General features: G+C 33.6%; 1 protein-coding gene across 2 annotated transcripts; it reads right to left on the minus strand.

Annotated features, from left to right (window-relative positions):
- Positions 1-1869: 1869 nt before the first annotated feature.
- Positions 1870-12038, minus strand: LOC133291605 (sucrose nonfermenting 4-like protein). 2 transcript variants are annotated; one of them, XM_061489890.1, is made up of 13 exons: positions 11383-12038; positions 11164-11251; positions 10447-10611; positions 9862-9999; positions 9696-9755; positions 9280-9369; positions 6828-6965; positions 5626-5770; positions 5381-5554; positions 5030-5093; positions 4799-4868; positions 3181-3295; positions 1870-2304 (listed from the first exon to the last, which is right to left on the minus strand). In XM_061489890.1, the coding sequence occupies exons 1-13, from the start codon at positions 11505-11507 to the stop codon at positions 2210-2212; spliced, it is 1467 nt and encodes a 488-aa protein (XP_061345874.1). In that variant the 5' UTR covers positions 11508-12038; the 3' UTR covers positions 1870-2209. The 2 variants fall into 2 exon arrangements, with proteins under 2 accessions (XP_061345874.1, XP_061345873.1); XM_061489889.1 differs by having other exon boundaries at positions 9862-9996; positions 10432-10611; positions 11383-12035.
- Positions 12039-13249: the final 1211 nt, after the last annotated feature.

Raw genomic sequence — 13249 nt, forward strand, 5'->3', positions numbered from 1 at the left:
GATTGCAGTTGCCAACATCAGACGTAATTGCTTATACCCTTCTAAAAATGAAACAACACATTAACATAGTAATTGCTATAAGTTGTCATAATTATTATAACAGTAAATGTTAATACGTATGGAAGTACACAAATAAGATGGGTGAAGTTCAATCGTTATACGATTGATGAAAATTTAAAGGTCACTCACTCTAACGAACAAATTAATTGCTTATAGCAATGAAGGGAAGTGTTGCATCATACGTGATTGCTTTACTATGTCTAAAAATGAAACGACACATTAACATTGTAATTATTTGTGGAAGTTCAACAACAGACTTTAATGTGAATTGACAAATACGAGGAGTTGAATTAGTGAATACAAGGAAAGGAATGAAATTTTAAATTTTAAAAGAAAAGGCTATACAAACATACGAAAAGGAATTTTAAAAGTAAAATTAAAGTCGTTTGGAATGAATGAAGTTTTAATGGTCAGACTAAAGAAACACATTAGTTCATTCATTTTGGTGAACATTCTCAATCATTATGTCTGTCCTTCAACCGAAACAACCTTCATTATATATCGTCAAGGTGAAGTTTCTTATTCCTATTGCATTTTCTGAAACCTTCACTTTACATCGTTCATTAAACCATTTGTCAAGCATTCCATCTTTGTTCAATATAATGGTTGATTCATCTGCTGTCAAGAAGGGAAGGATTGAGAACCAACAACATAAGTCGCTCAAAACTATTCCAGCCAATTTTTTATTGGAGGTGTTTGCAAATGTTGCATCTTATTCAATTGAAGACATCTGCAATATGTCAAACCAACCTGTAAAGATTTTCTTCATGTTACGGAGGATGATTATGTGTATGAACATGCGTCGTGGAAAAGGATGAAGATAATTATGATAATGGGATTACATGTGAATTTTGCAAGGCAGACTATGAACTGGAATTTATTTTGTAGAATGTTAATAGTCTAATTTCATTTTTTAGACTGTTAAGTTTTAAATTGGTGTCTTTGTATTCGTCGGTGATGTTGAACAATTGTTAATGAAAGTTTAATGTTTTGCAGTATATCTTTTTCTGGTGTAATTATGTAATTTGTTGAATACTTGCTAAAGCAATTGTTAATCTATGTATGATTTGAAGAACACGTTTTTATATAGCAATGAACAGAAGTCAAAAAAATAATATGAAAGGCCTTTTAATGTTACATATTATTATGTAGAACGCGTTTTTATATAGTAATGAACGCCATTGTTAAATACATAATGTTTTAAAATGCGTGCTATTGAACAAATATTAAAAGAATATATACGCAATGGTGCTAAAGCAATTGAAGAAAATCATTTTTGTTGTTAAATACATCCTTGATAGTCCAATAGAATACAATATATGTTCCAATGCTTTTGAACTACGAAATATGTGTGCGATATTGTTATTGTTGAGGTGGTTATAGCTCCTATCATTTATGTCATACTCTTTTAATTGGCATATTTTATATAGTTAAAAATATTAAACAAAAAAATTAATATTGTATCTTGTGGAATATAATAATTAAAACGTTAAATTTTGTTTGGTTGAAATAATAATAAAGATTTATACGATGGTGAGTGAATAAATACAGGTGCTCCAGTTGCCACCATAAGTGATCATTGCTTTACATCAATGAAAAATCAAATGACACACTCCATGGGATTTTAAACTTATTAATTACATTTGTCAATTCGATTAATAGAAATAGGAAATTATAAAATCATTAATGGAGAGAATTAGTGGCAGATTGTTATGTTAATGCATATATATCATAATTAGTGGAATTTTAAAGGTCACTATAATGAACAGAATGCTTATAGCAATGAAGGGAAGTGATTACAATGAACATAATTAGTGGCAGATTCGTCTCAGAATATCTTTTTTTTTTTCTCATACTTTGTATGTTCACAGTATAAAACGATTACAGAACTTGTGCTCCCCCACATTATGGGAGCACAATACATTTGAAGATAATAGGAATGAGTAGAGATGAATAAATATACAGGCCTCATTCTCTAGCCTAAAATCTTAAAACGAGGTAATAAAGCAAGAGGCCAATCCAATTGTATTACAATGAAATGAGAGATAAAATCACCATGTAAAAAGCACTGAAATCTTTTCTGAATGGTTGATGAGGGCCTAAATATATGCTTAAGTGTTATAACCACTGCACATACCATATTACTCCTTCATTCACCAAGGAAGAACTTGAATATATCACTCAATGAAACAATGCCTTCTACACGCTTGCTCCCAGCTTCCACAATAACAAGCCGCCTCACACCTGAACCCATTTTTAGCATGACAATCTTCAAAATGAAATCCATGGATATCTGGAAAAACTAAACTTACTGCTAAATCAAGTTAGCAAAAAACACTGCAACAAATTGAATATTGCAGTTGTAACTTCTATGCCACAACTTGGACACATAACTCTTCATTGTTTATATTGATATTCCCTCCACTTGATATCCAACTCTATTACCAAAAACCCAAGAAATAGCTTATGCTATGAAAATAAAGAAGAAAAATTTCATTACTACTTCAACGACATGGAGCCCAACTTACACCCACTTTCTACAATTAAGCAACTTCTTATTTTAAAAGGACACAAAATTGGCCATAAGTGTCTGAATTTAATTTTTATTTTTGTGAACACTCATTGTGGGTGCCACTAAACACTGCTAGTTACAGACTTACCACCCTTCAAGCTGGCTATAATGTATTAAATGCTATGTCAACAATCTATATAATCCTTGGGGAAAAAAGAATTTTAAGTTTGGCTTAAGAAAACCATCAGAAATTTGGCAGAGGACAGAGAACTAACCCAATGTTGACACAGAAAATTGGACTCACATTGTCAAGCATGGCATCCAAAAACAACATAAATATAGCACATATATCATTACAAGGAGTAATAATTATCTATCCTCCATATTCATTGAATATTTGGGGGTACAAGTCTATAAAATAAGATATTGGTTTCCATCAATATTGGAAGACACAAATGAATGTTCACAAGAACCGAAGGCTAACATAGGAAGTCAATGACCAAATGAAAATTAACAAAAAATAATCTTGAAAGAAAAGCCAGCCATGTAGAAAAAGAAACTCAAAGTCATGCTTCACCAAAAAAAGGAAAAAGGAAAAACAAGCCCACCTGGATTTGCCAGACGTTCCATCACTTTATGCAGAGAATCAGAACGCAAACACATCTGACATCTTTGACTTCTAAGCTCATAGGGACTATATGCGTCCTGGCCCAACTGCAAAGCCTGGACAATAAAGCATGCAAGAGATACTATGATCTCAAGAAGAAAATCACTAAAAAAAAAAGGGCCTCCATATAAATAAAGTATGCAACCTTAGCTTAGACTTCAGACTGACAAAGACACTACCATTAATTACAGCTTAAAATGAAATCTTTTTTCTTTTTTCTTTTTCTTTTTTTTTAAAAAAAAAATAATTCTCAATTAACATCAATCAAGAGAAACAAATACACAAATTAGCAAAAATCACACAAATGTTGACCCGCCGCCAAACATGTTCTACAATATCAGTCCATTAGTCCAGGAAGCTTAGAAATCCTTGGCACTGATATGGTTGCTGTGATTGAGATATGAGTGCTCAGTATGTCATAAGCTTGTTTCGAAGTTGCAATTACCAGAAACATTCCACAGAGCTCATGGACCTCATTCTGTACTGATCCTTAACCTTCATAGTCCGTCAGATTTAATCAAGCAGCTTCAAAAGAAATTTGAATTTCCTTCTTTATAAACTTTACAGTTCCAGGACAACAAAAATATTCTCATGCTGGATTTATCCGACCTATGACCTATCATGCAGCAAACCTTCTCAACGAAACTACTTACCAATTTGTCATACTTATCAACTCATTAATCATTGTCAAGGTTCCTTTTTCTTCCTACTTCTCTAATTTTTCCCCCAGCTCCTGAAACTCGATTCCATCTGTATATCAGCTCGTACTAACCACCAAATTGCTACAAGATTGACCTGGATTATTGCCTATATTTCTAGTTCCCCCACCTAACCATTGATGAAAGTTAGGATTCACCAAAGGTACCAACAGAGGTCTATTTATACCAACATTCATAAGATAAAGTCATCACTAAAGTTCACACAAGCTTCAGCAGGAAAATACAGGACAAAGAAGACAAATCTTCATTGGTAGAAGTGCACATATATATATTTACAATGTTCAAATTAAGCCACAGATGCATATTAACGCTAAATATCAAAAAGAAGTGTGTGTCAATACAGCATCGATAACGTTAATATTGGAAGAAAAATAAAGAATCAAACTCGATATCATTTTTAACATTACTCAAGCATCTATTTATTCATCAACGTATGTTGACTGTCAACCACTAGATCTATTCAACAGCCAATAATCAAGAAAAAGAGACATAAGATCTCATTCAAGACATAACAATAAATTATTTCAAGAATAAAGGATAATATATACTTAAACGAGACCCAAAACAATAAATCAAAGCATCTCTCCTATAGTTGACCCTATGCTGTATGATGCCAACTAAAATGCTTTCTAAAAAGAAATTTATCACAGAAAGTGTGCTGAATAAATCTATAAATTCTTAAGATCATCTTTGGTGTCCCCTAGGCTCAGCAGACTTCCTAACCAAATTAATAAGGAAAAGATGAACTCAGAACATATTTGTATTTTGTAATTTTTAAACTATAAATTGTCAGCAGAAGTTTATTGGTAAGCAAAAATTAAAAAAAAAAAAAAAACTTACCTGATGAACAGTCATTTCATCAAGATTAATATGTGTATATGCTCTGTCCTTTGCCAAAGCCGTTATGTCACTATCAAAAAAGAAGTGCGGGGAGGAAAGTGAGAAGCATTTACAAGACACTACGAAGAATGAAATGATCAGAGGACAATTTAATGCTAGAACCACAGATTGACTCTACAGTATATCAAACAAGGCATCATGAAGTACAATAATAAGGATATAAAAACAAACCTCCGACAATATACATCAAGTAACGAGTCATTATCATCGACTATCGGTATTGAACTTACTTGGGCTGCAAAAGCAAAAGGCAAGAAGTAATGTAAGCAAAATTATGCTCATGTTCAAAGCAAACATTTCTTTTATTTGATGCTTGAATCAAAAAATGGTATCACCCCATCAAATTCGTGTTCTCTTTTGATAATTAATCACAAATCAACTTTCTTCTAAAAGTGTAGACAGTGCCCTCTACCATCAGCCTAATACCTCAGAAGTATAATAGGATACCAATTTCTTCATTCTTTCTCTCTGTTGCTTTTCTTTTTGATACACTATGTTCAAGGTCAGACAAAAAGTTCACACCTTGAACTAACAAATTTAGGGCTGAAGCGAGAGAAGCACTTGGTCTCAGCATTGCTAGAGGCCGCCGATTTGATTCCCCGATTTTAGGCATCCACGTGCCCACAGGTATTGCACCGATTGGAAGTTGAAGTATAGGCAATGAACTAGAGCAATTCCTAAAATACCTACAAATACCTGAAAAATCAATTTGGTAAGCATAAAGCATACTTAATAACATTATAAAGAAAGCTATCATCAAAGCTCACATTTAAGTATTCCAGAAAGTGAAGCAAGATGTAGTAACTGAGGAAATGAACCATCTTCAGAAGATGAATGGATAATAGGAACTGTTGAAACCTCCTTTTGCACGATCTTCATGGCAATGTCTTTCAGATTATCATATGGCCCTGCCTGCATAATAAAAGAATATTCAAAAAGGATGTCAAACATAGTAAGTAAGCTATATCAGAGCTGCTGCAATAGACATGTGCCTTTAATTAAAGCATAAAATGAAAACTAGTGAAATCACTCAATCATTTCATGATTGAGAATACATCTATACAAGCTAAGGCCAAGATAGGTTTTCAAGAAGATTACAAAGGCAATTCTCCATGCCTAGAAATTTAACATTCAAGATCATCTGCCTTTCAATTTTGGAAACAACCTCCCTTTAGTCTGCAATTTCCATGCCTTGACTGTCAATAGACACTTGGTATTCAAAACAGACTGAATTTAAACTTAAGAAAACAAAAATAAAAATGAACAAGAGATAAAAGGGATATCGCAAGAGCAACAGTATTTTATTCATTTTAGTTTGATAAGGAAGAGGCCCAAGTTATATCTCAATTTCTTTTCAACCTGAAATAAGTAATAACAGCAAATGAAAATGGATGGGCATTAAATAATAATACTAATATATGACAATTTAAAGTCCTAATGTGTTGCTAATATATACCTGGCCAAGATCTTGTCATCATTACATTGGTTCTTATATCTAGAGTAACAACCCTCCTGCCATTTGCATATGCCATGGGTTTCCTCACAGCTTAGTGAAAGGTTAAGAAAATATATTTATTTAGATTAAGTTGCCAGTAATTTGAAAAGTATAAAAGACAAATTTTCCTAAACTGCAAGGACATGCATTCCTGCCTTTTAGTATCGACACACAAGTCTAGGCAAGAAATTTGATAACCTGCATAAGCTTCAAGTTGATTTTTAAAAATAGACCTCTTTAAGATTTCTTTTTCATTCCTTTACACATGTTGCAGAATGCAGACACTATTCTACATTGAACCTACGTTACGCAGAGATCGAATTACAAAAAAAAAAATCCAGGGCTACAATTAACTCAAGCTTCTCATTATATTCCAAAAAACATGAGAATCTTTATATATATTTTACAAACCATAATCTGCAAGTAGTCCAAATATGAGCCGTATGACATACTAAAGCCATACAAAACACTTACATGGATAAAAAAAGGTCTGGAAAATGCAGTTCCATGCCCATTGTTCTGTCTATTTAGATATGATTTTCCTTCTTTCCAAGCTGAAACGGTATGTGTTTCAAGCTCCTCTTCTGTCAGATTGGACCCATGATTCCCCAGCTGAGAATAGGACAATAACAAGTTACAACAGGCATTACAAAATATATGTATGAACACATGAACTTTACAGGTAGCCATGTAAAAGATTGAAGAATAATTGCTAGTCGTACACAAAGCCCCTAAGGAACCTTAGTTACATATTCTACTAATCCTCAACATCAACAATAGTAAGTTAACAAATACTAATTTCTTCTTCTTAACAAACAATACAGAAAAAGAAAATTAAAATTGATTAAATCCCATCATTAGGGAATTATTTTTTCCCAAGACATTTCAACCCTCCCTTTGTATAAACAATCCAGCGAAGTGGCTCTTGTAAGTTGGAAAAAAGGTCAGATATAAGGGAGGAAGTTGACTCTCATTAAAATCACTCTCTAAAGCTAGGATACTTAGTAAGCAACCTTGTTTCAGGTTACTGCTTCTACAGCAACATTGGATGGTAAAAAACATACTCTATAATAACTCTGAAAGAAGAGTTTAGACTCTGGCCCTTCTGGTGCATTTTCTTGTAAACCCTTTTTTCAGTTCATAACTCATTCCCCAAATAGCAAAAGTCTCCTCCTAGGCTAAGCCATTAGGAAGTCAAAGGCACCCTCTAAGATCAAATCTGTTGTTTGGATGGTGGCACTAAATAGGATTAACGCAAATGAGATGCTTCAGATAACAAGGAAGCTACTTTCCTTCTTGGGATTTTCAAGAAGCAGTTCATGGGTCCTCATAACAGTTTCTGTAGGATTGCTACGAAGAATTTGGTAACAAGGAAACTGCCAAAATTTTGTGGCAGCATGCAATTTATTCAATTCTTTGGTGCACTTGGCTGAAGCCTAACACTCGCATTTTCAAAGGGCTACCTTACCATTAAATCTTCTTTTGGACAAGATTGTGTCTTAGCCTCTCTTTGATGTTCAGCCCAAGGTTGTTTTAAAATAGTTTTTCCATCTCTGACTTGCAGAGATTGGGCAACTCCATTGCACACTTAGTTTTCTCTTAGTCTTTTATTTTCTTCCTTTTGTATTTGCATGGTACATCTTGCCCTCATCATAATTTCTTTCCCTTCTCTCAAATTAAAAATATTTTTCTATCCAAAAACGGAAAGAAAAAAATTCTCTATAAAAGGGATGAGAAGAAATATTATTTTAGTTGGTTTACTGGAATGAGTGTTCAAACCATTTTTTCAATGTGATTGATTAATATGAGCCACATGCAGCTTAATTGAATTAGATTATCAAAAGGATGTTGTGAGTAGCAGACTTGCAGTGGAGATCAGGATGACGATAGGAATGAACTATAGTACAAGTTCCATATTATTGAGGGGACTGGTGTAACTAACAGAGCAAATTTTATGATTTGGATTATTTGAAGCTGAGAATGGGATGCATGATTTCTTTTCAGATGAAGATCTGTGTACAAATTCTTTTTCATGGAAAAAAGTTATGAGTAAACAAGTTAAAAAATTTATCTTCTGATCTTTGCATAATTCCAAGGATAAACTATGCACTGCAGCTAGTCAGACAGAGTTATCTGAAAATATGCAATTTGAATAAGCAGTTTAACCATACTCACAAAATCTTGAAATTGATTCTCAACAACTATATCTGGTACCCATATCATATTATGCTGGAAACTACTAAAATCAATATCAATATCAATCATCTTCAATGAACATTGTCATTGTGCATATCAAGGTTAGAATTATCCACTAAGACAAACACAAGATTCAATTTCTGATGTGTCCTTTTACAAATGGATTCATCATTTCTACGATCAACATCAAATAACTTGAGATAAAAAAATGGCCACAAGTCAGTGCTATTTATGCAAACAACATGCAGAGTCAATTGATTATTTGTTCATTCATTGCCAATTGTTCAAACATAATGAAAATTGTCTATATTTTTAGTAATTCGTTCCTGCCAATCACCAATGGACTCATTAAGTGTCAAAGGTGGAGAAACATTTCTTTAAAGAAGTTGATTGCACAAGAAAATTGTCCAGGCATACAAGTACACTGCTTGATTGGAATAGGAAGGCCAACCTTTCAAGAACAAAAATCATTGTAATCATGCAAGATATATTTATTATAGTTTTCTTAATTGTTTTTCTTTTTTCCCATTTACTTTTGCTGCCTGGTTTTGAAACTTGTCATACATCTTGTATATGTCATATATTTTCCTTTCTAAGTCACTTAACATCCACACAAATCATCATGAGAAGAGCTTTGCATTCAAAAAAGAAAACTTGCCAATACAAGGAGATAATGATCTTAAATTTAAGATACATCTATTAAAATTAAAATAAAATATAAAACACATACCTCTCTTAAAATTAGAATAAAATCCAAAGCACTAAGAACACCAACAAATTGTCCCTTGCAGAAGTCCCAAAGTGGAGCCATGAAAATTCCCTGTAAATTATCCAGATTAGAAAAATTGCATATGTAAACTTCTAATCAGCAATGGATGAAGACGCAATAAAACTAAAACAGAGAAAGCTATAACATGTAACCAAAGAAGGAAAAGACTTGAATCATTGTCAAAGCTAAGCTGCTGAAACAATTGGTCAAATTACAGAGAATAATTCAAAAAGGAAGAGTCTTGTCTCTCCTATTTATTAGAGTAAAGGCAAGTAAAGTGACATGATAGCAATCAAGCATGTTTTAGCAAAGTTATTCAATATATGCAAAAAGGGCTCCCCAAATTGTAATCTAAGATAAACAAAGAGGTACGGTACCTGCTCATGCAGTATATGAAATGCCTGTTTCACTGGCAGATCAACATCCAAGGCAACAACCTGCAGCCAGGAGTCAATAAATCAGTAAGATTGTAATTTGCAATTTGTGTGACTGTACGTTAATCATAAAGTCCAAAATAAAGGGTCAATGGTAAAACTTCCAAACCTTGCCTGACTCAGGAAATAATTCATAAGCTGTGTGCATAGACAGAAATGCAGAAATACGCTGACAGGAGATCTGTACATCAGCATCTGATATTCTTGGCAGAACCTCACTCAATGTACCATCCGTCAACCGAACCTGCTTTATAAGTGAGCTACATATTATATTTGATGTCCGAACTATTAAATTTCAGATGCAAATAAACAAGAGTACAGTTTTAGACATGAGCAGAAATCAAAATCTAAAAGGTAACAGAATAAACATGCGCAACATGACATTGTAAGTTACAAGGGCTATGACTTATGACAAATAAGACAATCAGGAAGATTATATTTTGTTGTATTGCAAATAGAAGGCTCAATAGACCTACATAGATCAAAATTACTGGATTCAAAGTCCTAAACAAATAACAAAGTGGGTTTCTAGGAGTTCTAAAATGAGATGCAAAAAATTCTCTAGAGTCCATACAGATCATATTAGCACTGTCCTTTGAAATTTCATTCAAAAGTATAGCCAAAAGTCAATGTACAAATAGTGGCCAGGTTGATAACAACAAACACAACTAACTCTTACCCCACGGCGAAAAGCCTCATTATCCACATCCATGTTATTTCCAGAAGCAATATCTGGGGTTAAAACAGGTATGTAGTTAGGATCAGTAGCCAAGAAGACAGTGTTGACTATCCCATATTCTCCAGGTACAAAAGGCTGATGCTCATCATGCCGCCATTCTCCATCAACAAAAAACTTGTACTGCATTCATATAACTTCATGATAAGTATCTAGCCGCCAAGAATAAAGGCCAAACATTATCTTAAATTAGCATCTTTTCAATTCAACTACTATGTATCATAATCAGATACTTGCAATCTCAAAAGTGAGTAGTATACTGCTGCTAAAACTCCGATAACAATCATTGACACAACAAAATAACATTTAAAAAAAAATAATATTGAAAAAGATAAATTATGAAACAGGAACTAGTATTCTAAACCTCTGAACATAACCTCAAGCACCAATATCCCATTACATTCCATATCAAGTATCAACCAGACTTCATATTAAACCATTAATTTTAATTTTTTTTTTTTTTTTGGGCTGTCTAGAAGTAATATAGAGCTAATTCAGTGCTATTAAAAGGAATACTTTGCTACTGAAACATCTCTCTGAAAAACTGCCAATAAAAATTATCTAATCTACAGAACCAGACAACCACATATATAATCTAGAAAGACTTGAAACTTTCTATCCAATCACCTCTAATACTAACACAAAAATGCCAGTAAGTCAGTGACATAAACTAACCTGATGATAACCAGGGGGCAAGCTATAAATAACTTGAAACACAGTTGGGCAACCTTCGACTGGCGACATTGGAAGAAGCTGAGACCACCTTTAAGACAAAATTTACATTAAAAAACACACACACACACACACACATATGCAAGACTAAACTAGAGCATTCTCACCAAAACGGGTAGCAAAGAGATTAAGATATTCATGTAGCAACAACAAAATACTCACCGTGTGAAAGAACCACTGAGAAACACACTCCTTCCGCCATATGGCCACACAAACCGCATGGGAATTAGCACTGTCCCTGCAACATCACCCGCATCCCTTACAGAATCCATACTCTGATTGAACATTCAACCTCGAATTGAGAGTCCTACTTTGAGAATACCCTCCAAGCACCACGCTTCATCGCAGCATGTCACTTTGTTCAGTTCGCAGGGTCCAAATTCCAGTAAATGCCGCACAAATTCAATGCACTACGAAGCCCAAGATGCAGGAGGAAAAAAATTCATCCCAAATCAAAAATCCGCTAAGGAAAAAAGAAAAAGCTTGGATTTTGATTCTTTATTCGACGGAAAAATCAAAAACAAAAAGTGCCCATTTCTCACTGCAACAGAACCAACGAAGAAATTGAAGCGGGTACGAAAATGAACACTCCCAATTAAACTTGCACGCAACAAACCATTGACAAGCACTCACAAAACCCTAACCTTAAATTGAAAAAAACCTACCAAATTCAACCTGGAAGAGCCACGAATCTGGGAAAACCAAAGCACAGTCTCAGGTGAAAACAAAGAAAAAATGGAAACCCTATTGCAACATCAGAAGCCACTTGTTGAGAAAACCAAGAGAGATTTATCCCGGAAAGGGAAAACAAAAATAAAATAAAATTTTATGTTATTAAAAAAAGTTGTAGTAAGGTCAATGAATTATTATTATTATGAAGGTGCTAATTTGCTAAAGCAAAATTATGAGACAGAGATTGTATTGTTAAATTGGAAAATGGGAATAATAAAAGAGGGTAAAAGGCTTAGGAAACACACGTGCGGTTTTGTTGTTTGATTTTGATTTGATGAAACATTTTTTTCAGGCCTTATTTAATTTTTCAGATTTTAAAGATAAGAAGAGGTTTTTCAGATTTGTTTACTGTGTATAGTCTTCAGTTTTCTATATTTTTGACAAATGTCAATGACTACGGATCACAATTTTCAAAAGAACTAGTGTATTACCCGTGCGTTGCACGGAGGGAAAAAAATCATTTTGTTTGTCTCGTAAAAACTAACGCAACACATGCAAGATGCCGAACCTACATTTTTTATCCTTCATCCTCTGAGGAATGAATGAGTAATAATGTACAAATGAAAGTATGAAAAAAAAAGACACACGAACATGTGAGTACAAATAAAAAGTGTCATAACAATACATCCATATATGGATGATGATGGATATTGTTTGTTCAAAAATAGCAATTAACAATATACCATGTGTGCATGAAAAACGATTCCTGCATGAGAAAAAAAAAATTAGCAGTTAAAAAAATCAAACGGTAACGAAAATAAGTAAAAAAGCACTCCATTGCCATTTTTTTTGTCTTTACCTGTACCAAGCAGTGATGTTATCTCATAGTAGACAGGAGGAAATTCACGACATTAATCTTTGAAATACTTCCTTGTAAACTATATTAAGGGTACTATTTGTAACACAACCGTTTTCATCAAGTATCAATTTCTTCAATCCATGCTTGCTCTTTACTCTAGACAGTGCCACATATAATTGCCCATGAGTGAAGACAGGCTTGGGGAGATAAATTGCAACATGAGAAAGAGATTGTCCTTGGCTCTTATTGATAGTCATGGCAAATGAAACAATCAAGGGGAATTGTCTTCTTTGGAAATTTATAGGAAATGTGTGACTTGATGGGCTCATCGTCATTCTAGGGATTAACACAGTTTCACCTATATTGCTTCCTGTAAGAACAATTGCCTCAACAACATGATTCCCCAATTTTGTAATGAGGAGCCTTGTGCCATTGCATAAACCTCTGGACTGATCAATATTTCTCAATAGCATTACTGGAACTTTAACCTTCAAGGTT

This window comes from Gastrolobium bilobum, unplaced genomic scaffold, assembly GCF_033153095.1.
Source record: "Gastrolobium bilobum isolate Gb01-03AN ecotype WA unplaced genomic scaffold, APGP_CSIRO_Gbil_v1 utg542, whole genome shotgun sequence".
Taxonomy (NCBI): domain Eukaryota; kingdom Viridiplantae; phylum Streptophyta; class Magnoliopsida; order Fabales; family Fabaceae; genus Gastrolobium; species Gastrolobium bilobum.

Bases quoted from the DNA above. Each gene is read 5' to 3' on its own strand.
- LOC133291605 (XM_061489889.1), bottom strand. From the start codon at position 11,507: ATGTTCAATCAGAGTATGGATTCTGTAAGGGATGCGGGTGATGTTGCA. The intron at 10,612-11,163 runs GTTAGTTTATGT...ATATGAATGCAG, and splicing joins TGCCCCCTGGTTATCATCAG to TACAAGTTTTTTGTTGATGG. The intron at 6,966-9,279 runs GTATGTGTTTTA...TCCTATTCTCAG, and splicing joins TTATTCTAATTTTAAGAGAG to CTGGGGAATCATGGGTCCAA.